This window comes from Tripterygium wilfordii, chromosome 11, assembly GCF_013401445.1.
Source record: "Tripterygium wilfordii isolate XIE 37 chromosome 11, ASM1340144v1, whole genome shotgun sequence".
Classification (NCBI taxonomy): Eukaryota; Viridiplantae; Streptophyta; class Magnoliopsida; order Celastrales; family Celastraceae; genus Tripterygium; species Tripterygium wilfordii.
In genome coordinates, this window is record NC_052242.1 from 11,697,186 (window position 1) to 11,721,966 (window position 24,781).

At 39.1% G+C, this 24,781-nt stretch overlaps 5 protein-coding genes, 2 long non-coding RNA genes and 1 other non-coding gene across 9 annotated transcripts; 6 read left to right on the plus strand and 2 right to left on the minus strand.

The window, feature by feature from the left end:
• The first annotated feature begins 6,189 nt into the window (after positions 1-6,189).
• Positions 6,190-8,374, plus strand: LOC120008456. Its single transcript, XM_038858780.1, has one exon. It carries the CDS (start codon positions 7,003-7,005, stop codon positions 8,092-8,094), a length of 1,092 nt encoding a protein of 363 aa, XP_038714708.1. The 5' UTR covers positions 6,190-7,002; the 3' UTR covers positions 8,095-8,374.
• On the minus strand, positions 8,351-10,845 carry LOC120008458 (NADH dehydrogenase [ubiquinone] iron-sulfur protein 4, mitochondrial-like). The gene is made up of 5 exons (XM_038858781.1): positions 10,593-10,845; positions 9,504-9,592; positions 9,132-9,261; positions 8,767-8,796; positions 8,351-8,630 (listed from the first exon to the last, which is right to left on the minus strand). Exons 1-5 carry the CDS (start codon positions 10,755-10,757, stop codon positions 8,574-8,576), a joined length of 471 nt encoding a protein of 156 aa, XP_038714709.1. The 5' UTR covers positions 10,758-10,845; the 3' UTR covers positions 8,351-8,573.
• A 1,252-nt stretch (positions 10,846-12,097) lies between these two features.
• Positions 12,098-15,429, plus strand: LOC120008476 (60S ribosomal protein L5-like). The gene is made up of 9 exons (XM_038858806.1): positions 12,098-12,258; positions 12,953-13,022; positions 13,104-13,195; positions 13,651-13,777; positions 13,933-14,012; positions 14,110-14,226; positions 14,426-14,560; positions 14,680-14,849; positions 15,075-15,429. Exons 1-9 carry the CDS (start codon positions 12,256-12,258, stop codon positions 15,181-15,183), a joined length of 903 nt encoding a protein of 300 aa, XP_038714734.1. The 5' UTR covers positions 12,098-12,255; the 3' UTR covers positions 15,184-15,429.
• An 825-nt stretch (positions 15,430-16,254) lies between these two features.
• Positions 16,255-18,656, plus strand: LOC120009553 (F-box protein At3g12350). Of its 2 annotated transcripts, XM_038860185.1 has the most exons (3): positions 16,255-17,413; positions 17,523-17,581; positions 17,947-18,177. In XM_038860185.1, exons 1-2 carry the CDS (start codon positions 16,499-16,501, stop codon positions 17,571-17,573), a joined length of 966 nt encoding a protein of 321 aa, XP_038716113.1. In that variant the 5' UTR covers positions 16,255-16,498; the 3' UTR covers positions 17,574-17,581; positions 17,947-18,177. The 2 variants fall into 2 exon arrangements, with proteins under 2 accessions (XP_038716113.1, XP_038716112.1); XM_038860184.1 differs by lacking the exon at positions 17,523-17,581 and having other exon boundaries at positions 16,264-17,413; positions 17,947-18,656.
• Positions 18,657-19,410: 754 nt separating this feature from the next.
• On the minus strand, positions 19,411-21,467 carry LOC120009554 (LIM domain-containing protein WLIM1). The gene is made up of 5 exons (XM_038860186.1): positions 21,025-21,467; positions 20,402-20,498; positions 20,271-20,314; positions 20,104-20,193; positions 19,411-19,941 (listed from the first exon to the last, which is right to left on the minus strand). Exons 1-5 carry the CDS (start codon positions 21,157-21,159, stop codon positions 19,756-19,758), a joined length of 552 nt encoding a protein of 183 aa, XP_038716114.1. The 5' UTR covers positions 21,160-21,467; the 3' UTR covers positions 19,411-19,755.
• LOC120009555 lies at positions 19,838-21,031 on the plus strand. Its single transcript, XR_005470698.1, has 4 exons — positions 19,838-19,976; positions 20,124-20,227; positions 20,469-20,552; positions 20,890-21,031. It is a non-coding gene; the product is annotated as an uncharacterized LOC120009555 (long non-coding RNA).
• A 636-nt stretch (positions 21,468-22,103) lies between the features above and the next one.
• Positions 22,104-22,175, plus strand: TRNAP-UGG. The gene has a single exon. It is a non-coding gene; the product is annotated as a tRNA-Pro (tRNA).
• A 3-nt stretch (positions 22,176-22,178) lies between these two features.
• On the plus strand, positions 22,179-23,615 carry LOC120009589. Its single transcript, XR_005470700.1, has 2 exons — positions 22,179-22,333; positions 23,065-23,615. It is a non-coding gene; the product is annotated as an uncharacterized LOC120009589 (long non-coding RNA).
• The last annotated feature ends 1,166 nt before the right edge of the window (positions 23,616-24,781 follow it).

Consider the following 24,781-nt stretch of genomic DNA (forward strand, 5'->3'; position numbering starts at 1 on the left):
TACCAAACAATGTGTGTGTGACTTTGCCTCAAGTGCAAAGTAATCAACAAGTAATACACTAAGTGAGACTGAGATCGAATGAATCCACAAGGAATAAATGCAAACCTAACTATAGGTTAAAATGCAACAAGTAATGAATAAATGCGAGTAAAGTAAAAAAGACCGAATGACTCAGCAGCATTGAAAGCGTTTTATGAAAATAATTAATTGAAAACTATATCCTCTAATCCGTCTCGGTGGATTCTCTCATGTTCAAAGTACTATTGCAAACACACGCAATCATGTACAATGAAATTGTGTGATACCATTAATTATACATATGTAAGTGAAATTGGATATAAAGACTTCCGTTCAAACATGGAAGTCATCTGGCCTCTAACGGTACATCCACGCATCAAATACTCTAAATCATACTCAAAATCATTTAAATATTCATTTCTACAATCAATTTTATTATTTAAAATAAATTCCTTTTACAACTATCATAACATAAAATTTTATCATATTTACTAAATCAATTGACATTAATAATTTTCTTCAACTAAATAAAAACATATAATTAATAAATAATTTACTCAATATTTACTTGAATTTTTTTCCGGATCGATTTTTTCAATAAATATGTTCCTTTGCGTGTAGATATACTATTTGATTTATATTGATTGATTGGTTCAATTTATACATTCAATTTTCTCTTAATTTAAATCAAACTAAAAAAAAAAAAAACCAGGTAGTTTTAGACAAGTTTCAATTCTCAAACCAAAGTCCGATTCTCAAACAAAAAATACCCTAAACGTCATCCCACCAACCAAATTCCAAAGTACCTAAGGTCTAGCTTGAAACATCCCGAGATGTCTTTCTTAAAATATCGTCGTAAATGTCCTTCGTGCCTTCTTCAATCATTTGGAGGGCACCTTGGATCAAACCAAAAATTTTACTCTACAAACGCCCGATTGGGGTACCTCTCCTAGGTAGGACCTTGGGGAGCCGTCAGTCATGTACCTGCGATGTTCTTTTTACAAGTTGAGAGAGAACGCAGTGCATCCCGATAATTTGTCTCAATTGAGTTTCCTTATGATGAAGGACATTCACAAACAATATTTTAAGGAAGACAAAATGAGGCACAAAAAGCATGGAGAGATCTCAGGGAGGATGTTTCAGGTCAGACATTAGGTACGTGGAATCATGTCTGGAGTTGGTGGGATGACCCGTTCAGGGAGATATCATTCCAAATACTTTAGGTTTTTATTTTGGGTCATGGGTTATGGACTTGGGGGTTTGAACTAATTTGGGTTTTGGGTATTTTTGTTTGAAAATTGGACTTTGTTGGATTTTTGAGTATTTGTCGTTTATGAATTGAACTTGATTTGAGAGGATTGGGCTTTTTGGTTATTTGTTTAAAAGAAAGGGGGAATTGATCTTGTCTAAAATTAAAAGGGCTTTAGACTCTTTTTTTTTTTGTTTGATTTTAATTAAGATAAAATTGAATGTATATATTGAACCCAATATAAATCAAATGTTCTACATGTAAAGGAAAAATATTTATTGAAAATCAACGCTTAAATTTATAACACTCAAAAGTTACCTTTTATACCAGGCTGTAATTTAACTCCATTATTATGGGAGCCTGAACAGGAAGGGAAAAAAAAAATCAGCAAAGCATTAATCTTCTCACCTGCATTATTGCTTCAAATCCTGTTTGCACAGAGCTCCCTCAATATTTTTAGAACCTGCCATGTCCACAAACAAAAGTTGCATCGGTCCACCTCCTGCAAATCCAAAGATACATTCGACAAAAATATCAGTGTACAGCAAAAACCCGAAGAAGAAAGAAAGATTTTAGCATTATTTCTCTGCTTCTTAATTAGAAGAGTGTCAACTGTCAAGTCTTCCGAACACAAAACACCCTTGGATTATTGATTCCACTCTTAAAAACCGTCTAACAACTCCAACTCTTCAAATGTTGATACAAGGCTGAAAACATAACCCCATCTTGCTAAATGGTACAAATCAATTTCCAGAATTTGCCTGCCTGTCCTCTAGAAAGGAGAAGTTATTCTCGTAAAATACGTAAAAGAAAATTATTGTGTCATCATCAACCTCAACAAACCAAGCATAAAATTGTCATCAAAAAGTCCCCCTAACAGCCCATCCATGCACTCCCCTGTCACATTCAATCACATTATACATGTTCTCAAAAGATCAAAGATAGAATCAATCAGTCACCTTAATTAACTGGAAACATTTACGTGGTGTTCTTGCGGCAGTAAAGTTGAAGCTTGATTGCATCGTGGGGTCTTTCAGCGGGTGTAGGAGCCATTTTTAGCAATACCCATATCAGATTTGCTAGTTAGGACTGAGAGAGATTTTGTGTGCGTGTGTGAGAGACGGAGTTTTTGAAATGGCAAGCGAAAAACAGGGCGATTAAGGAAAGTAGCCGCTACAATGTCTGACGGCTCTTTTGATTTAGAGTAAAATAGAAATAATCAGTGACGTATTAAACAACAGAAAAAGCATCCAGCCCATTGCACCAAACAAACTACGCAAGTAAGAACACTAAAACACCAAAATTTTCACCATTAATCTACCCAACCACCCATCTAGGCGCCCCCCCCCCCCCTTCCACACAAACACACAAATTCATATTCAACATGAGGAACAATGATTAAAACAGAAGTCAGACCAGAATTAACTTAGATTTACCCAGTTGTCCTTTTTGCAGCTGAGTGGAGACCGTGATTGGATTGTTGGGCGTAGCGAATTGGTTGTGTTGTGGCTTTAATAGTGTAGAGTCATTTTCTGTCGAGACCCAGATCAGATTTTATTGGTTGGACATTTGGGTTTTTTCTAATCACAAATACCTTCAAGAGTGTTTAAAAGGAAACAGGGGCGCTGAAGGCTTTGGAAGTTCAAAATGAAATAACCGTTGCGAAGCCTAACGTCTCTGATGAGAATCTCACATCGGAAGATGGTGGGTTTGGAGTCTAGCTTATAAGGGAGGACAAACCTCCTATTGTCAACCTGGGTTTTCAATAGAAAGTTAGGCTCAAACTTGTGATGTTAGACTTGGGCCCCCATCTCTTGTGGCGGGTATTCATCATTCGTGCTTTCATTGAGAGCGCACGCGCCTGCGTGTAGGCCCGTGGACTGGCACTATCGTAGGCGGGCTTACCCCAGAGCCCATTCCTTGGTCGAGTTGGGTTAGCAGACAGTGGGCCGTGTCCATTGTGGGCGGGTTGGAAAAGAGAAAAAGGCCGATTGAGAGCGCACGCGCCTGCGTGTAGGCCCGTGGACTGGCACTATCGTAGGCGAGCTTACCCCATAGCCCATTCCTTGGTGGAGTTGGGTTAGCAGACAGTGGGCTGTGTCCATTGTGGGCGGGTTGGAAAAGAGAAAAAGGCCGTAAAAAAAAGAGAAAGAAAAAAAGGTCGTTATAAGTAACTGGGAAAGCCCTAGATCCACTGGACCTGGCAAGGCTATGTGACCCTGGCTCGCAAGGCTTGGGGCGGTAAGTGACCCTGGCTCGCAAGGCTTGGGGCGATAAGTGGGCCGTATGCCGAAATGGTACAGTCAAGACTGGGAAAGCCCTAGATCCACTGGACCTGGCAAGGCTATGTGACCCTGGCTCGCAAGGCTTGGGGCGGTAAGTGACCCTGGCTCGCAAGGCTTGGGGCGGTAAGTGGGCCGCATGCCGAAATGGTACAGTCAAGGCCATGCACGAGGACGTGCATGCTCCCAAGGGGGGAGGATTGATGAGAATCCCACATCGGAAGATGGTGGGTTTAAGTCTAGGTGGGTTTAGAGTCTAGCTTATAAGGGAGGACAAATCTCCTATTGTCAACCTGGGTTTTCTATCGTTTAGAGTCTAGCTTATAAGGGAGGACAAACCTCCTATTGTCAACCTGGGTTTTCAATAGAGAGTTAGGCCCAAACTTGTGATGCTAGACTTGGGCCCCCATCCCGTGTGACGGGTATTCATCAGTCTTTTTCGGCTTTGGAAGTTTAGATAGCCGGTACGAAGTCCAACTCCAACTCCAACGTCTCTCTCTATAGTGGGCTTTGAAAATTGACCATTCCTAATGGGCTGTAAGTATATCTCGAAATCTTTTAAAATTAGGCCCAAGTTGTCATGCCTTTTACCATGTAAGGCCCAGCCCATTATTCAATATTAAACTTTTGGAAAATGACATATTAATACCACTTTCAAAACTATTGGACATCTAGGTCCACTCCAAAAAACTTTATCTCTTATAAGTCCATTTTTATTTTTTATAATATTTAAATCATTTAAATTTTATCTTATACTTTTTTGCCCTTTTTCAAAGAGTATTAGATTTAATATGGTTTTCTCTCTTTGTTATATGCTACATCTCTTTTATCTCACTACATCTTTTATCTCTATTGCATCTCTCTCTTATCACAATAATTTTCTCTCTCCTACTGCATCTCTCTTTCATCACAACAACTTTCTCTCTCCTGTTGAATCTCTCTCTACTATTTCTCTTTTTACTACGTCTTTCTCTCTCTCTCTCATCTCTTTTTATGGTTGTTGTTTTGGTCCAAATATGACTGGGCATTATGCGTCTCTATGAGAGGAGTCTAATGGTGATGGTGGTATTGCAAATTGTCATCGAAATCGGTCGGATCTGATGTTTTTTTTCCAAATTATAACATTGGTAAAACTGTGCGACCAATGTTACCGTTTTGAAATAGTAACATTGACAGAGCAATGTTACTATTTTAAAACGGACATATCCGGTGGCCATTTTGGGCCGTACTTAACTGGGAATTGTGCGTCTCAATGAGGAGATTCTAACGGTAGTGGTGGTATGACGAACCGCCACTAAAATCGACCGGATCTGAAGTTTTTTCCAAATAGTAACATTGGTAACACTGGCCGATCAATGTTACTGTTTGAAATAGTAACATTGATCAATGTCACTATTTTAAAACGGTCATATCCGATGGTCGTTTTGGGTCCTACTAGCTATGCATTGTGTGCTTCAATGAGGGGAGTCCAACTGTGATGATGGTATAACGAATCGCCACCAAAATCAATCGGATCTGAAGTTTTTTCTAAATAATAACATCAATCGACCAATGTTACTGTTTTGAAACAATAACATTGGCCGAGATGAATTTGGGGAAGAGTGTTTTTCTTTTTATCATGCAGTATCCTCTTTCAACTTGTCAACTTGCTTTATTTGGTAATATCTTGGAGTTGGGGGAATAACGAAAATCCGACAAAATAAATAATTAAAAAATGTGACTCTTTATTCCACATGTCGACCACTGATCCGTGAGAGGATCATCATATCCAAAATATTCTTTCTCATGGACGATCTTAGGTTCTCTAATGGACATTTTGTGGCCTACCAAAGCCAGAACGAGACAGAGCTAGGCTGTACACATTAATTAATAATTACAACAGAAAATGATGTCTCATGAACGACCATCTCGTTTGATTGTGGTGTATTAAAGAAATAACTCCGAATTCATGGAATAAAGATATGGGATTAATACGATTTTTGGAATAACAGTAAAGAGAGAAGAAGATAAGGAGAGAGGAGGAAAAGATAAAGAAAAGAGAAGAGAAATGTAATTGTGGGAGGAAGATAAAGGTAAGAAAGTAATTAACATATTAATGTTATCATAGAGGGATAAAGTTTTTTAAATTAAACCTAAATATTCAAAAGTTTTTCAAGTGGTACCGACTTGAAATTTTTACTTAAACTTTTTGATTGTCTTTTTTTCTCTTAATTAAGATAGTATGACCCACAGTATGACTTTCAAGGCATTAACACAACAATGACCTTCACGATATTGTAAAATTTACCATCACATGCTCAGGCTGGATAAGAAACATATCAATCAAGCTTCTGCATTTCTTGATTTGATTGAGTACACATTTGCTTTACCAAACATAGCAATACCACATAGATATAGCTTCTTCAATAGGGGGAGAAAATTAAAGACCATGCGGAGGGTGTTCATTAATACAAACAAGAAGTTGTCACACCCTTGTCACTCGCAGGGCACGTGTATCCCATTGCGATTTGTAAAAGGTCAAACTACACTTGCAGCGAGTGAAGTCGAGTATAAGCAAAATGTGCGTAAAGCCGCAAACTTTATCCCACATTATTTTTAAGAATTGAATATGTGACATATAAATTACACCATTACAATTTTATCATTAGATCACATGTTAGTCTATTAAAAATAAACTCCTCTTACATACAAGACTCTCACAATAAATAAGATTAAGTACACACGTGATATACACAAACTTTACTTTTAACATAATGTCGAGGAAATGTTTCCATGAATTGAATGTGAACTTTAGTTACATCACTACAATTTTACCACTGATTTTATAACCGAGTCAAATGTTTGCGTGAGCCACTTGATCAAATGTTCGCCTGCACCACTCGACTTCTACCCAAGTAAGAGTGTGAATTTTTAACATCCAATCAGAGTCTACCTCATCCATTGCATGCAGGATGAAAGTTAGTCAGCTGACACGTAGGGAAACATGACAAAAACAACCGATACACACGAGGGTCACATTTGTCATTTCCGAACAACCGAACAAACTAAGCAATTAGGAAAAAACGACCGAAGACAGTCCTGGTAGGTGTATCTACGCATGGCAGTCTTAATCCACACGCGTTATAATGCGAGCGGGCTTTTGATTAGTTCAACAATCAAACGTGGGCTCGCTTCTCGAGCCCCGTTTTTTCTTTACCGGATCAGATATTCAGATCATGGGGCCCAAACATCGGGCCCCACTACAACCCACATGTCATTTTCTCTAGGCCTCGCAAACACGTACCCACCGTACAAACCCCAAGTGTCAGCTTCCCCTGTCTTCAAATTTCATGTTGCCTTCACTTGATTGGTCTCTACTTGCTCATAAAAACAAACCCAAATCTCTTTCAAACTACAGTACTCAACAACTACAGACATCTCTGCAAGTTCAAACACTCAAAAGCACCAGCCACCATGATCAAGACTTTGAGTCCTTACTCTGATGCTGCTAAAACAGCTCAGATCATGTCAAAGTACAGACCCATAGCACCAAAGCCTGAAGTTCCAATCAATGAGAGTCCACCCATGTCTCAGAAAATCAGGCAATCTCCTTACCTTGGGAATCTCTGGCCACAACTACAAGCCAGGCCTACTAGAACCAGAAAGAGAGGCAGGGCTGCAGTATCACTACCAACCAGTAAGAGACAGAAGGCCCAAATGTTTAGCCTTTCCTCTCCTAGTTTTCTTGCTTCACCTGCCAAAAATTTGTGTCTTCAGGTTTTTGCTCATGGACTGCCTCAGCTTACTGTTACAAACCCTGTTGTGGCTGGTGGCAGTTTGGATAGTCCAGTGACTGCTACTACACCATCAAGTTTGATGGCACTTCCTCTTCTTCCATGTCCTAATGTTGTTCCTGTTGTTACTACTAATCAAGAAACAGCCATTGAAGACAATTGCATGGAGCCAAGTACAAGAGAAAGGGATATAGACTTGAACACAGTGGCTGAGATACCAGAAGAGAAGGATCTCTTGCAACAATTGCAAGGGAAACCTGTTATTATAACTCCTCGGCCAGTTAGGCCTGTTGGGTCAAGCATAAGTGTTGGGTGCATCATTGAAGACCCCAACAGTAGTACCTCAGCAGTGCAAGTTCTCAAAAAACTAGAGGAGCTAGAAGAAGAAGTTGAATCTGAGGTCTTACCTGCTATTGTATCAGACTCCAACAACAAAGTTAGGGTGGCGAATTCTGCATACAAAAAGATGGTTGGACAGCCAGAATGTCCTTGGCTCGACTTGATGGAGCCTGTAGCTGGTGACGGGCATTCGGGAGGCCATTCTTGCAGAAGAATCTGCGGAGAGGTGATGCTTCATCTTTCCAACACAAGGGTACCTGTTTCATCAAATGGGTTTTCATGCTGGGTGAGAATAGAGTGGGGACAAGATGAAAAGAAGCGATCAGTCAATACTTTCTCTGATGTTGTGATCAGATCATCCTGTGAATCTAAAGATCACCTTTTCACTTGGAGGTTTCACACCCCCAGCACCAGCAGAGAAGCCCCCCCTTAATAGTATTACTCCTGTTTGAACATATACTGCTGTAGGTATACTTATTAGTATAGTGTAAAATGCACCTCATCTGCCACTGTCATGTATACATAAGACATCAATGCTGATATTACATGCAGTTCTTCGTCAATGCCGCCTCAATCTCCAGAAGAACTCGTCGTATCATTGCATCCTCTTTTGTACTATGTCAACTGTACTGCTAGTTTAGTAGGGTAGGCAATGTTGAAAAACTTGGTTCAGCATGTAAATGGAAACAAAGAAGCAAGGGTCATTTTGATCATTTTATTTATGGGTCAGACCCGCAACACAATTCTCTCACAACACTTTTAGAATGCAAACAACAAAGACTTTGAGAGATTTTTGTTTCCAATGGAAAGAAAAATTTGTCGCATAGGTCAGAAGTTGGTGTCAAAAGAACATTTTGTAACAAGCTAAACACAATCTCTTGAAAGATCTGCTGCGAGATATAGAGACTCAATTCATACTTGACTGCTTGTTGGGCCCTTCCACTTGAAGTTGTCAGCATAAGCCCTAACCTGGTAATAGAAGAGAGTACAAACAACAGTTATGACCACATTGAGACAAAACAAATTCAAGTAACCTATTAAAATAAGTTCCAGTGCATTCAGGATTTTCACTCTTATCATATGTTAGTCAAAGGAAAATACAAACCTTCAGGAGAGGAGTATGACGCTTCTTGACCTGCAAAAGAATCAAAGCTTTGGTGTCAAGAATTTACATATAACAGAAAGATAACACTAAAAATAATTCATACAGCTCACAATCGCATCTTTCAAACAATAAAGTTTAACCAAAAGAGAAAAAAAAGGAATGAAAAAGCTCATATGAACCCTAATTCATAATTGACCCTGAAGAATAACCTGCAACAGAAATAATTAGTTTTAGAGACTAAAATCTATCAGTTATACAGAGGCATATGCGGCTCTTCACATGCTTCGAAAGTAAAAGAATACATATTGCAAAATTCATGAACAACTTACTTTCATGGTATAATTACAACCTAAAGAGGCACATACCGAATATTCCCAACCATGTTTCTCTGCAAATTCAGTTGCAGCTTCTTGACTATCAAATTTGAGTGCAGCCTCACCAACATTGGCATATGGATCTCCTGTGGATGTCCAACCCATCAATGGATTTTCCCACCTAGCAATTTATAAAAACATAGAAATCAAATATGGTAATAGGATGTCGGTAATTATTTTAATAAACAGAGTATGTAAACACTACAATTTTTTTTTTCAAAACAATTGGAAACTTGATTGCTACTTACGCTAATGATATCGTTCAGATTATCTAAGAGCTAGTGTTCTCAATATAGCTACAGATGTTAAAATCCTCAAACAATTTCATCCAAAAGTTACAAGTTAAAACTTAGTAGAACATACTTTTGTGTTGACAAAAAATTGATTTGCCATCTACCGACTTTTCCAGAGCCTTGCTGTGTTGCAGTTCGAGCAGGTGAGTAAATTATTACCTGGCATAAACATCAGAATATCACCATATATAAATCCATAACTCCCTCAAAACTCATACCAATAAAAATCCAATCTATGCAGATTGCAAACCAATATTGGCCCACATATAAATACAATGAAAGCTCGTAACAAGTATGTGAGGGCATCAACACTTTCCAAACTTGTGAAATTGAAGAGTACAATTGTCAACCAGATAAGCTTTAAACTTTTAGGTAAGACACAGAAGGGAAAACTTTTCATCCAAAATGTTAGATTGGAGTGGTAATTCTCCAGCATTTCATAAGCCTCCGTACGTTATTGAGTTTTAACATTGTAATATATGGCAATAACATCACAAGAAAGGTCAATACCAAAGACAATGCCAAGAGTTAATAGTGAGTTGAATGTTAAATTTATATAATATCTTTCTTATCTATACAGTTCTAATCCATGCATCAATAATGAATGAGTGAATATTAAACTAATTATGATGCAGAGGCATTTGAAGGAAAACCTTAAGATTTTTAACTACAATCTTGCGGCTGAGGCTTAATTTTTTTTATTTTATGTATTCTTTTTTCATATCAGCTCTTATTTTGTAGCCTCTTTTCCCTGTTGTTGCTTCTTTCAATCATTCTTACCTACGAACATTAATTGCAACAAACAATGATCAATGAACTGATGCTCAACCCGAATTACCACTCCATATAGATTGAAACACTTAAATCTAATAAGAGAAACACTTCAGCTTTGTTTTATTTCTACCTCTTTTTTGTTTCCTCTCCTGCTTCATACACTTCTGCGCTTAATTCATGAGTCAATTATCCGTGAAAATTTCCTAGTAGGATTAAAAATCAGGACTTCAAATTATAACCTTCTTTAGCACCGTGAGAATGAAATTAACAAGTTCGATGGAGTTTTCTCTTCGATTTTGGTGAACCATAAGTAATTGCTCAAACCTTCCGCTAGAAAGCAAGGTAATCATATTCCGATAAGAGAAATCAAAACTAAACCACGTACCCTTCTTCGAAGATCTGCTTCGGGGATGCCGGAGACCATACCGACCTCACCGGGCTTGATCTCGACCAAGGCGTCGGCCGAAGAAAACCATCTGGTTGAAGACGTAAGAACTGCTCGATGAGCGCTAACCAGATTCAAACCACGCAGCCTCAACGAGCTCGCCATTTTCAAATCTCGCGGAGATTGTGATTCGCCCAAAGTTGTATGAAAATTGTTTTGGGTGTTCAAACTTCAAACCCGCAGAGGGGTGTGTGACACAGGAGGAGATCAAAGATTCAGAAAACTTGCACCTTGGGCCTCCAAAGGATATGGGCCCTATAAATTAACCCACTAACAACTAACAAGCCATAACAATTAGGCCCGATACAAAAGAGACGGCCCAAACACTTGTGGTCGTAAGAGGGCTACAAAGTAGGGGTGTATAGGGTTGGTTTTGATATGCTTTTTTCAGTTTTTTTGACATAAATTTAACCGATCAATTAGTCAGTTAGTGAGGGTTTGGTCGGTTTTAAACACCGGCTATTTAAACGTTCCACTTCATTGACCTAAAGTTCAAAATTGTGCCATTTTGATAACTCGGGTAGATTTTGGTACTTTCGGTTAGTCAACACTCCTATGTGGCAGGTTGACTGAACATTGTAATTTCTATGTGAAAATATTTTTTCCCAAAAACAAAAGAAGATGCTAAAATCATAGCCATATAAGGCAAAATAAAAACTACATGAAGCCGCTACCCCCTTCACCCTCTACGGATATGCGACCAAGCCACCGAAGGAGGAAGAATCGACAGCCACAAACACCTTATCCTCCACCGTAAACCCCTAATCGACAACCACAACCATCCAAGATATGTCAAATATATTTTTCAACTGCTTCAAGGGGTGGGTGATATGGAGGAACCGCAAGGATTCAGACGTCGTGGTGATAAAGAGACTAGGTGTCATGAGATGAGGTGGAAAAGCATGAAAGAGAAGGTAGAAGGAAAGGAGGAAATATGAAATAAAAAGGAAAACAATGGACTACGTGTCATGGCTAAACACCGTTAGATAAAATAAATGAGTGTGATTTGAGAAAGTACTAGGGTTTGTGAAGAGGTTTTTTGTCACCTCATCATCGTTAGCCACATCAACGACTCCATTTTCCACGTCGTATAATTTGGATGGCTAACTAACAATAAACCTGCCACATAAACGAGTTGATTGACGAAAATACAAATTCTCAAAATGGCACAACTTTGAACTTTAAATTATTAAAGTGGAATGTTTAAACTATCAATGTGTACGATTAAATATGATCTATCGTTTGGTGATGAGATGATGAGATGTTGTATTACCCTGTTTTGTTCTATTGCCTGTGGGCCCTTTAAAAGAAAACGTGTCGAATCTCTATAGCTTGCCTCGTAAGGGCGTATTTGTCAATTCAATCACTTTTGCCACGAAGTGAATGACCAGAATGCCCATTAAATCGAATTATAAATGAAAAAACCCGGGGGCTACCTTAGGATAGATCACAGCCGTTGATCTTCGATTCCATTAGTTCACTCTCTAGAAAGAAACTAGGGTTTATTATCTTGGAGCTCCGCTTCTATATCATAGTCGTGGGTAGCCGTCTCTCCCTCTCTCCCTCTCTCCCTCTTCGTTGTCTCTCGGATCGAGCTTCAACCATGGTAAGGCTTCGGAAGCCTATCTAGTCTACCATGATTTGTGTAATTATACACACACTGTGCAATCGTTTAGTTAATTTTTCGTTTCATCTGGATTGCCGGGAAAATGTGTTTTGAGGGATTTTTGATTAGTTTATCTTAATAGAAGTAGAAAAAAGGGATGTGATGAAAACTTAATTTGATTTATTATTTGTGTCAACTGAATCGAAAATGTTGAGGATTACAGTAGGTGGCTTGTTTGCTGTGATTTTGAAGTTTCCTGCGTGTTGAGTACTCTCAAGTGCTAGTTGCCCGAGCCATTTGAATGAAAAAGAGAGTTCTTAGTGGTTCATACGTCCTTTATAGGATATTAGTTGCTGAAAATTTACTTACTTGCAGTAGGTTTAGTATTCTGGAAGCCAAGGCAATTAGATCTGTAGCTGGTGTTGCGGATGATATGTTAACCTTTTCAGTGACTTCCCTGTAGCCGGTAGGATTCTTGATTTGTGATCTTTGTGCAATTTTTCATTGGGGAATAATATTGAACTGGATTTGCCTCTATGATATGTTGATACTGTGTTCATAAACTATCTTGCATTACTAGATTGCTTTAATTTGGTTTGCCTATTATGTATGGATGTGTGGGATAAAGTATAATCAAGTCATATTTCTTTTAGTGAGCGCCAACATAATGATACTCTCCATTCTTTCATTTCAGGTCTTTGTTAAGGCTCAGAAATCAAAAGCGTACTTTAAGCGATTTCAAGTCAAATATAAGAGAAGAAGAGGTACGGATTTTGTTTCCTATGTGATCGGAATTGCTTTTTGATAATTATAATGGGTGTTTTTCTTATGCTACATTTCTGTAGAGGGAAAGACGGACTACCGGGCCAGAATCCGCCTCATCAATCAGGACAAGAACAAGTACAATACTCCAAAATATCGCTTTGTTGTTCGTCTTGTATCCTTTCATTGGCTTATTAGTGGTTCTATTTTAATGTAGAGTTGTAAAATTTATTGTATTTCTTAGGGTGATTGAGTTTTTGTAGAAGTGCTCTGCAATAAATTCTTGTTTTAATAAGCTTTTGAAATTTTACAACTAATCACAATATCCTTGTGAAGTTGAACAGCAATGTATAACTTATGAATTTTTGTCTCTCTCTTCTAATATGATATTCCTCTTAGGTACTTGTTGTATTGTTTTGGTAATAATATTCTTATCATTGTATTGTATTGGTAATAATTTTCTTAGAATAGCTGCGAGGAATTCTTTTGTTCACTGCCACTGATTGTTTTGCTTGTTACTGTTAGTTTATTGATTAAGTGATCCATATGTTTTGTTAATTGCCTATTGTCATTGATGAAAGTTGTTTATATATATGGTACATATGTCGTGCACCTTAACCTTGTTATTAGACAAACAAGGATGTTACTGCACAAATAATATCAGCTAGTATTACTGGTGATATGGTTCTTGCTGCTGCTTATTCTCACGAGCTGCCTCGCTATGGGCTCGAAGTGGGTCTCACAAATTATGCAGCAGGTCTCTCTTTCTATATCTCTCTCTTTTTCTCCCCCTCTCCCTATCCCTCTCTCTATTTTGTGATGCCTTGTGTATACAATCTATGTGTAAGATGTATCTATTATTGCTGTCTCAAGCACTTGTTCTCTCTGTTTCATTATGGAACCTGTGACCAGCTTATGCCACTGGGCTTCTCCTTGCTCGACGTGTCTTGAAAACACTTGAAATGGACGAAGAGTATGAGGGCAATGTTGAGGTATTTGTAGCGGCCAATATAATATAATTTTTCCCAGAAATAGCGTACAAGTGTTATATTGTTTGAACTGAAATAAGTTAATAACTGACATTGTCAGGCTACCGGGGAGGATTTCTCCGTGGAACCAGCTGAGACCAGGAGGCCTTTCCGTGCTCTTCTTGATGTTGGGCTTGTCAGGACCACCACTGGAAACCGTGTCTTCGGTGCTCTTAAGGTATAACTTTCTTATGGTAATCTTTTTGAATTTTGAAATCCATAATTTACTTAGCTGTTGACTTGCTTGTTTTAGAGTTGTTTTAGAGCGCTTAGTTTATTTTATTCTTTAAGTCTCATGCATTTAGTCAGCCTCAAATAATTTGGGATATGAGTGGGGTGATGATGATGCATTTCATTAATTTTGCCACTGGTTTCAGGGAGCTCTTGATGGTGGGTTGGATATTCCTCATAGTGACAAGAGATTTGCTGGTTTTTCAAAAGACGATAAGCAACTTGATGCTGAAGTTCACCGAAAGTATATCTATGGTGGCCATGTTGCTGCATACATGAGGGTAGGGGTGGACAATTATAAATTATACCTCCAGTTTGCTTTTTCATCTCAGGATTAGCAGTAGCCTTGTTGAGTTGTTTGCCTTGTGTTACATTACATGACTTTTATTCCTGTCACCAGACTTTGATGGAGGATGAGCCCGATAAGTATCAGTCTCACTTTAGTGAGTATATCAAGAAAGGAATTGAGGCTGACAACTTGGAGGAGATGTACAAAAAGGTCCATGCAGCAATTCGTGCTGACCCCACCATCAAGAAGTCTGAGAAGCAGCCACCCAAGGAGCACAAGAGGTAAAACTTGAAAGGCCACATGGCATTGTTTATTCTTTGTTACTCTTTTGTTTTAAGCTGCCATTCCCTCTTTTCTTGTCCTCTATTTTTTTTTTTCACTTTTGTCTTTAGTTTTGTTATGACCTTTTAGCTGATTTAAAAGAAAAATCTAGTCATGGCAATTGTAAATCTCTTAGTAGCAAGGAGCTTATTAACATCTTGAAACTTTTACCTCAATTGTCACAGGTACAACTTGAAGAAGCTTACATACGAGGAAAGGAAGGCCAAGTTGATTGAACGATTGCAAGCCCTAAACTCAGCAGCTGGAGCTGATGATGATGAGGACGACGATTGAAATTTTGGCTCTTGGCGTTTGAGATAACCTGGTTGTGGTGTGGCTGAACACCTCCATTTTGCTGTTTCATGTTGGGTTTTATTTATTAACTTTTTTGCAATTCAGAATCTTGTCCTTTTTTAGATGGATGATATCAGGATTTGGAAGTTTTCCCATGGTGCAGTTTCGGTCTAGCTTATGCATAAACACAGATCAAAAGGTGGTTTGACCATTTCTTTGCCCGAAAAATTGAGTTCTCATTTTATATGGTTGTGATGAGTCATAAACTACTGGTACCGAGATTCAAGAATCCGTCGATGGATTTGGGGTACAAATATGGGGGAAAAAATGTGCTAATTCTGATGATGAAATCCCTAGGAAACTCGTTCGTTTTCTGTTTACATAAGTTTATTGAACTGGCTAGAATATTGCTTATGGGTTTAGTATTACCAGTGGAATCATACGCTAGACACTAGTCCTGAAACTATTCAGGGGTTCTTGGGTCAAATTTCATCTGGTGGTGATAAGAGTGGTTGATGGGAGGTTCAAGAGCCTGGGATCGAATCTTATGAGGCGTGGAGGGACCTCTTGGCATCTATGGAGAGAGACATCAATGGGAGGTTCCAGCGCCTTGGATCAAAGGATCTTATGTGTGTGGAGACTTCGGCATCTATGGAGGGAGACATGAAGGATTTTCGACGTACAGGATCAAATACAAGTGATTTGTAAGAGTTTTGTTTTCATTCAACATAGCATGTGTTCTGAAATGATTAACGAACATGGTTTTGAGGTTTTGATGTTGAAAATACGGCCAACCAACCGGCTTATCTCCTTGAATTAGGAGTGGAATCAGCTCTCTACACTTTAATTTCAAAATTATCGTGATATGATGATATCATAATGCATGTTCGTTTGATAGGTGTAAACAACTGTTAAACAAACCTAATATTTTCCAAACAAATTGGCGAGCAAACTAGATGACGGATTTTGCAGATTATATGAATTTTCTTCAGAACGTGCATATCAAGCATATCAACCATTCAAGTTCAATATTATTACTTGGCCCTGACGAAAACCCTTTTGTGTAGCAAATAATAAATTCATAGTTACAGTTACACCCCCATCACCGCAACACAGAATATCTTCGAAACTTCCAGGCTCTATTTCCTTTTTCCTCCTCACCACTCTAAAGAATCAAAGAATCATTCCCTCTTCTCATAGAATCTACCGAACTCCATTTCTAATCTGACGACGGACCGTAATCACATAAACTATTTTTCTCGCCCTCAGCAACAGTTTCCCGAGAAAGTCCTCTTTTTTCCCGAGAAAATCCATCATGGCGAATCTCAATGAACCAGCTACAATCTCTTGTTATTCCTTCGCAGATTTCCCTGAGGACGTCCAGCTCTGCGTCTTATCGTTTCTGTCCCCGGCTGAAATCGCCAATTTCGCTTGCACGTCGAAGCAGTCTGTATTAATATGTCGAAGCGACAGCAAGCTCTGGTACACCTTATGCGACAGGAGGTGGGGCTCGCAAACCCAGATCAGGAATTGGGGGAATGGTCAAATCAGCTACAAACTTCTCTACAAGACTCTTGACAAGTGGGAGAATCTGATCGGATTCTGGCGTCGGTGCGGCAATTCCCCTGCAACGACCACGGTTGAATCCCCGTCGTTGATTTTCTTCGAGTGGGGACCATCGTTTCTCGCGGGCTCTCGCGTTTCCCCCTCCAGAAACGGCACCTATCATGTAATAAAGTCGCCGTTTTTATATTTGGGAATATCATCGGAGGGACAGATAGTGAGTTTTCTCGATTCCGATGGGTGCAATGGTGAAATATCCGTTAATATTGCGAGCTACTGGCAATTCGGGTATTTGGATAACAACCTGATTCCGGTTAATGTTGATTTCATGGGGAATTCCTACTTCACTGTGGAGGAAAATCGGAATTTGACTTATTCTTCTCCAGAATCAAATAAGAACTGCTTTAAAAGAAGTTCAAGTTCATCAAATTTACGCGGAGAAGAGGAGGAAGCAATTGAGGTACAGGGTGGGACACCAGGGAGCTTGCCGGAGATGTCTGAAATGTACCAGCATTTGGCAAACAGGACGCGCACAGGGGCTGTGAGGAGGCAGAGGAGACGGGAGAAGGAGAGGCAGGCCACGAGGAGGCGCTGGGAGACAGAGCACTTTGTCAAGGTTGTTGAATGCTCGCCCACCCTGGCACGCCCTTTGCAGGGATTGTGGAAGGTGTGATTGTTCACCTATGTTTATTATTCTTATTGTTCATAGATGTTATGTATGAATTATAAATGGATTTCTATATTTTGTGAAGTGATGTGGGTGTATGTGTTTGTAGCTGTTTTTGTCTACTGGAACAATTATTGTACATAATTGTGAAGATTTGTGAAATTAGAGGTATAGTGCTTCCCCCTTACTTCATTGATATTGAGTTTCCATCCACTTCGTCTATTGGCTGTTCTCATTGATGATTGGCTTAGAGTTCCCTTGTACTAGCTATAGGAAAATTTTCATATTTGGTTTGCTTATTGGATGTACATGCCTTCCTAACAAGCTCATGCCCCATCATTACACCAACTGAACTGTGACTGATGTCACTGAACTACTTGTTTAATCAGGCTTTGAAACTGCTTGGTCAAGTCTTGTCCACATTAATCATTCCTTGATCTCTTACTATAGTTTCATTTGTTTTCTTATTCTAGGTTTTGATAATTAGCATATCAGATTTCTCACCTGGGACTTACATGTGCTTCATATTGTAGGGTTTTTGTGATGACATGAACTTGGAATTTTATCTGGTGGCATATGATGATGTTGGAGGCATCACCTGTCGAAGGGTTAGGGACTTGTCTGAACATCTTATTAGATCTGCCCCTGTATTTTGGACATCGAAGCCTACATTTATTGAGTCTCCATTTCCTACAGAAGAAGAAAGTTTATATGCCAGTCGGATACATCAGCGGCCACTTGCAGCAGTAAATTACAGTCAGGAGCAATATTCTTTCACGGGCAATGAGGAGGTCATTCGCATAGTGTACATAAATTCTAGTTATGATTTAGTAGTTCCTGGCTTGACAGATACTTCTCCAAATCTGCGCAATGCGGAGGGTAGGATTTGGCAGTATATAGATGGGACATTTGGATTTGGGTTTCTCCGCGACAACTTCGTTATAGACCTGAAGAATATTGCCAAAGATGGTTTTCTTATGGATGCAGTCGGACAATCTGGCGATTGATATTCTCTTTGAGACCATCTATTGCAATAAAAATTAGTGACGCCAGATGTGATATGTGTCACATATGTACTAAATTTGTCGTGGAAATACTAAAATTTCATTCTATAGTGTAGTTTTTTTTTCTTAAAAATTTTCATGTATCCTTCTTCTTTGTGCAATCTGCAAATCATAACGATGTAAGGGTTGTTGGATTATGAAGTTATTCCTCTTTTTAAGTCCTGAACATTGATAATGTCTTTGATGGTATTGATCGATCTAAACATGAAGGTTCTTTTTCTTTTTCTTGCGCACCCCCCCCCCCCCCCCTTCTCATTTCCACTTCTTTACTTCTTTATTTTGTTACTGGTACACTCACATGATTTAATACTGATCTGCATCTGTGTGATAGAAAGGCAAGAAACATTTCATAGATTCTGAGCCACAGAAGATTCCATGGTGCTACTTGGCAGGCATACTTTATAAGAAGCTTTTGAAGCATGAAAGTTATTTACTATTTCCCTAATCTCATGCTTGCTTTGATATCATGATCTGCAGGTTAAACAACGAACCCTTCTCCACATTGAAAAAGCGTGCAAGTCTTCAGGTCCATTAGCGGTGTCTCTAACTCGGTTTGGGAACATTTTTTATTGTAAGTATGTTTTGATTTCTCTAACTCAGTTCAGAAACATTCTTTTACAGTAAGTAGGTTTAAATATTTCATCCTTGTCTTCCCTTGCCCACCTGGAATGATTTCAATGCCAAATTGCAAGCTACCTTAATGTTCAGTGATTGTCCTCTATTCATTGAGATGCATCCTTGTAAGTAGAATCCTTAGTTTCAAACCATTTGTTTGCTGTGCCTCCCGCGCCCCCCCCCCCCCCCCCCCCCCCCCCCCTAGCAACTTTAGTTGAAGAGAAATAGTGATAACTAAAAACTTTTATCAAGCCTAACCATGAGAACAATTCTCAGGCATATTTCCAATTCTTGAAAAGCGATGGGGATATAATTTCCAAGAAAACAAAAATCCTTAAATCCACTAATTTCAAGAGTAAATACCAGAAACAAATAGTTCTTGGCATCCCATCGCAGCATCTGCAACTGCAATATAACCACCTTATACTAACAAATAGTTTGTACACTTGGTACGACTTGCAAGCGTAAAATCGTTTGGCAAGTAGTAAATCAATAATCATAAATGTTGAGACCAAAATGCGGACAGCAGAAGAGAGCAAAACAGGTGAAAGGATCAACATTCATAATTCTCTGGACTGATGGTGAGTGCAGAGACAGTAGAAGTTGGAAAGAAGAGCTAGGTTCATGCTTCTGCAGAAATTTCTCTGGATTCCACTTTGTCAGTCACTTGTTTTTGTTATTGTCACCTTCAAGCTGGCTTAGGTTACCTTTCTCCTTGATGAGTTGGGTGTGGTGGTGTTTGCAGTATAGTCTCCCCTCATGAGCTATGTAGTTGGATGGGCTAATCACACACCCTCCATGGCTGCATTTGAAGCAGCTCTTGTGGTAAGCGGTCCCGTTCACCGAAACCTGGAAAGAACGATGATATTTTCTCAGTGGAGAAGGTTCGTGTACTAATCTAAACTAGAGCCTTGATGAGTTGGTGCAAGCTATTCAAACTGTGCAATTTAACAAATTCGCCGCCTATGCTTTTTTTAGTTTATGAGGTTTTCGATTTTGCAACGTATTTACCTTCTCAGTGGGATAAACAGTGTTCTGGCAGCCAAGACATTTTTCTCTGGTTCCACCAAACATGCTTGAGGCTTTATTCACTGCAGGTTTCTGTCCAAAACAGCTAAATGTCAGGAGTGTTCAGGTATCATAAACTCATGACAAACATCTGCAACTTTGAGAATTACCTCTCCATCTACAGTTTTCTCTGGTTTTGCAATCTTTGGTGTACCTAGACAGAAGATTCAGATATAAACAAATAACTAGCTGTTATGAATCAAGTCAATTAGGTGTGAATCTGGATTTTGGTTTTTGTTACCTTCAAAACTTTTGTCCAGACTACCAGTCCTTTTAAAGAGTTGATCAAAGTGTGGCCTGCAATACAGGACGCCTTCAAAGGAATTGTAGTTGCCAAGCTGCAGAGAGATTCATCTGTCATTAGAATTGTGCAGAATGGATACACTTCTTCGGTAAATCATTCTCCTCAACTGCATATTTGAATCTTTGTTTGAATTTAGGCTTCGTATTGCCTTGTTAGTTTTACTTATCATATTTTGTTTTGTGAATTTGGTCGCCATGTTATTGGACCATCTATTGAAGCCATAATATGGATGAAATTTTCCTCTTACATCAGAAGAAAACACACATAAGAATAATATAGTGGTGAAATTGAGGATTCAAGTTTCACTTCCTCTGTTCATGCCTGATCTATATATAGATAGCACTGTTTGAATCTCTTCGACTTCTCATTAATTCATGTAAACCACTATTGATATGAATATCGATGCTAAAATGTGTGTTATGCAGCAGGACTCAAGATTTAGTAGCGCAGCTGTTGATCATGGATAGATCAAGATGCAGCTGTTGATTGTAGATAGATCAAGCAGAGCTCCAAAAGATCTAAAGTCATACTCATTAGGAAAACTAAAATGAGCAGATTACCTTGAGAGTTCCTTTGCAGTGATGACAGCGGAAGCAGGCTTTGTGGTACACACGGTTATCAGCAGTTAGCCTATCAACAAGATACACAGTCTTGTCACAGGCCATGCATTTCTGGGTTGTTCCTGCAAATGCCATGGCTTCCACTTCTCTTGCTTTGTTCAAGCACCACTGTTGTCACCAAAGATATGATAAAGAAGAAGATGATAAAAAGTGAGGGTTGGAGAAGTGTGGGTTGCAGGGGATAAAAGAGACCAAATACAGATATATAGTCTTGTTGCCACCACCTAATATTTGATTAGTGTTTGACAATAATTTTTTTCCCAACTTTTTCAAGCATCTACCTACTAACCTACCTGTCTATAAGCTTCTTTCTTTCTTTTCCAAATTCCCTGTCAGCTTCAATCACTACATGAAATGCATCAATTTGCATAAACAGATTAGATAAATCTTGACTCTTGAGAGTAGGCTTATTAGCCATTCTAAACTAAAATTATAAAATAGTGTATATTATTATCATATCTGTCATATAAACATAGACAGACACATTGGATCTGAAGCAATGTTTCAAAAGTTTGAATTGGTCCATGATCAGGGACCATAAGTGTCATAATCTGACATTATTTTTCATCACTGTCAAGTGCATAGATATTTTGAGTGGCTCATAACTCTTCTGCTCATTGTTGGCTGGCAAACCCTCATCTTCTCACATTTCATAATCTAATTTGTGTTAGAGAATTAAACCGTAAACAGTAGTATACTACTAGTCTTACTCTCAATATCATGTAGTCTCCATTTGTAAGAATAGGGCAGGCCCCAAAGGAAGCCATGGCTTAACCACACCATGTGTAGGAAATGATGGAGGTTGTAAGGGAACTTCAAATGCACTCTATCCAAGAACCTCCAGTGATGATAATCAAACACCTTGTCCCAGGACCATGTGCAAAGAATCTAATTCCATCCATTGCACACTGGGTTCCATCCAGCCTTCCAGGATTCACCCTAGTGCTTTTACTTTACTTTTTTGATATAATCATACATTAAAACGTTTTCAATTTAATACTGCATACACGACAACAACAGGGCGTTTGGTCTAGTGGTATGATTCTCGCTTTGGGTGCGAGAGGTCCCGAGTTCGATTCTCGGAACGCCCCGCCCAGCAATTTTCGTTTTTTTTTTTCCCCTTTTTTCTTTTTATGAACCCTAATTTATTTCGTGTTTAATTGGAAGAAAGATCGTGTTTGGGAGAAATGGAGAATCGTTGTTGGTAAACAGATAAGCCAAAAACAGTTCTCTTCCTTCCCATGCTCGGGTGAGTTTAGCTTCCCTTTTCTTTTCAATCTTCTTTTTATGCTCTTTCTAATGAGGAATTTTGATATGATTAGCGAAGAAATTTCAGATAATAATTGCTTCTTAATCTTATGGCTAGTGCTAATTTAGGGTTTGTTGAGTCCTGATTAACCTTACAAGACCTCTCGTTGTAATGCCTGGATCGATTCGAATCCACTATTGGAAAGAATTGTGCCACTTTTCACGTATTTTATGAAAAATAGTGCCATACTATCATCAGAGTTCTTCAACTCATGTTTGTTATAGATGTTGACGAATGTTATGTGAATCAAATCAGAATCTATGCAGTGGGTTGCTAGAATTTTGTTTTGTTAAGTGGATGGGGAAGGATATAAGATGTTTTGCTTGTTGATGTGTGTCATTAGATGTGTCTATGCACATTCATTCTTGCTTTTATGCACACATTCATACTCTTAATACACTGCTAAAGATTGTGGATTTGGCGGATACTCCGGTCGTGGTTTGAATTTGATGATGCTGTCTCCTTCAAATAGTTTGATGATCAGGATGTCAGTATAAATGAGAGACAACTAAGCAGTCATTTTGAAATTGAATAAGATTTATACATAGTGAAGAGACCATAGAATGGTACTGCTACTTGAATACGGCTAATAGCAAGACAGAGAGATTCGTGGAGAGATGCGCTATACTTTTTACATAGCCTCATTTGCCCCATCATATTCTTGATTTCAGCTACCATCAGATTGAATGAAAGGGATGACCAGCAGAGGAGAAAAATGGACTGATATTTTGCTTTAAAGTTTTCCTCCAGTACTGTTGGAATTCTAGGAAGATGGTTGCAGTAGTTGATGATTGAGATTTTGTACTCCAGCATCTGAAGCAATAGCACAGTTTTAAGCCTCTGTTAGAAAAGTGAGCAACTGGTTGTTATTTACTTGACCTCCTCTACAGAATTTTGCAGCATCTAATGATCGCTGACCAGTCTATTTAGCGTGAGAAAAAGGGGCATGAAACAGAACAGGGAAGAGGATCGAAATGCATCCTGCAACATCACTGTCCCTCAGATTAGATTTTTGTGTTGCTAAGACTTTAACATATTCAAATAATCATGCTAAGTTGGGGAACCAAATTATAGACTGGAACTATAATTCCTTACAGTAAAACACAACTGTTCGTGTTCTGTTAGATGAATCGGTCATGTTCCCTTCTTTTTTTGTTGTGAGAGAGGAGTAAAAGATGGAGGACAGTGGCTTTGAGTCGTCTGTTCTTACTGAATGCATGCATACTTCCTTAAATTTCACTCATTTGCAAGTTCTTTCCAAAATGATGAACTGGACTTTGTCAGAATCAGCATTTCTACTTATATATATGGGGCTATAGCTCTCATACTCTCAAAATTTTTGTAGGTGCTCCAACTACAATTGAACAAAAGTCAAGGTGTGCCACCAACAACCTGCATGACACGTAAGCAAAGATGACCAAAAATCTCTTGACACCAAGAAGGTGCGGCTCCGACGGTCAAGTCAATAGGCAAAGAAGCCAAGAGATGTGCTTATGAATGCACGTGAAAGGGTTTGACTGTAGCAAATGGCACGACAGGGATAGCGTTCAGTGAAGGAGGTTTGATGGTGAATCGTGTAAAGGAGGTTGTTTCAATGAGTATTCGCAGGGAGAGAGAGTGAGAATTTTTTTGAGAGTGTCGGACATAGCTCTTCCAAGAAGGCGGCGAGCTATTTATAGGTTATGTGAAACGAAGCTAGTAATGTAAGGCCACATGAAGGTGATCAGTTATGAGGGTGAGTTGGGGGAAGATAATTTGCAAATGGCACGTGTCAGATGATAGATATGACATTATTGGTTAATACGGAATAAGTCCATAAATACGGTTCATCCCTTGAGATGGGAAGGGTGTGAGTCTCGAAACAAGCTCAAGTTGTGTGACAAGACAAATATGCGGCTGAAGACCGACTTGCGATTGGTCACACTTAAGGTCGAGACCAAAACAAATTATGAGGGCAAAACGTGGGAAGCAAGTAAAGTAATGAAGTGATAAAAGTCGGCCGTATTGGGCAGGAGGCCCATGTACGTGAATATGTCGGATGAGTTTAGATATGAACAGCGCTGCTCATATGCGCAGACCCGCTTTCAGCAAAACATGCGGGCTTCTAACAACTGCCGTTAGATTAATCCAATAGCTCAAATTAAAAGTACTTTGGAAAAATAACAAAACCCAAAAATTCAGTTTTAATTCTAGGTTTCTCCGTCTCCCACAGAGTACGCGATGGAGGACAGAGTTCGCAAAGCCTCAGATTTCGCCGTCTTCGAGCTTTCTCACGAACAACCGACAACGACCGCATAACAGCAAAGCCACCGTGACTGAGATTTCGCCTCCATCTCCGTCGAAGGCACCACGACACTGCAGACCCGTCTCCATCTTGCATCTGCTTCC

Coding starts and splice junctions, on each gene's coding strand:
- LOC120008456 (XM_038858780.1), top strand. CDS start 7,003: ATGATCAAGACTTTGAGTCCTTACTCTGATGCTGCTAAAACAGCTCAG.
- LOC120008458 (XM_038858781.1), bottom strand. CDS start 10,757: ATGGCGAGCTCGTTGAGGCTGCGTGGTTTGAATCTGGTTAGCGCTCAT. Junction 9,593..10,592: donor AAGCAGATCTTCGAAGAAGG/GTACGTGGTTTA, acceptor TGTTTATGCCAG/GTAATAATTTACTCACCTGC. Junction 9,262..9,503: donor AATTTTTTGTCAACACAAAA/GTATGTTCTACT, acceptor ATAAATTGCTAG/GTGGGAAAATCCATTGATGG.
- LOC120008476 (XM_038858806.1), top strand. Junction 13,023..13,103: donor CAAATATAAGAGAAGAAGAG/GTACGGATTTTG, acceptor ACATTTCTGTAG/AGGGAAAGACGGACTACCGG. Junction 14,227..14,425: donor GTGTCTTCGGTGCTCTTAAG/GTATAACTTTCT, acceptor CACTGGTTTCAG/GGAGCTCTTGATGGTGGGTT.
- LOC120009553 (XM_038860184.1), top strand. CDS start 16,499: ATGGCGAATCTCAATGAACCAGCTACAATCTCTTGTTATTCCTTCGCA. Junction 17,414..17,946: donor CTTTGCAGGGATTGTGGAAG/GTGTGATTGTTC, acceptor TTCATATTGTAG/GGTTTTTGTGATGACATGAA.
- LOC120009554 (XM_038860186.1), bottom strand. CDS start 21,159: ATGGCATTTGCAGGAACAACCCAGAAATGCATGGCCTGTGACAAGACT. Junction 20,194..20,270: donor AGAAAACTGTAGATGGAGAG/GTAATTCTCAAA, acceptor TGTTTTGGACAG/AAACCTGCAGTGAATAAAGC. Junction 19,942..20,103: donor CTGTTTATCCCACTGAGAAG/GTAAATACGTTG, acceptor CGTTCTTTCCAG/GTTTCGGTGAACGGGACCGC.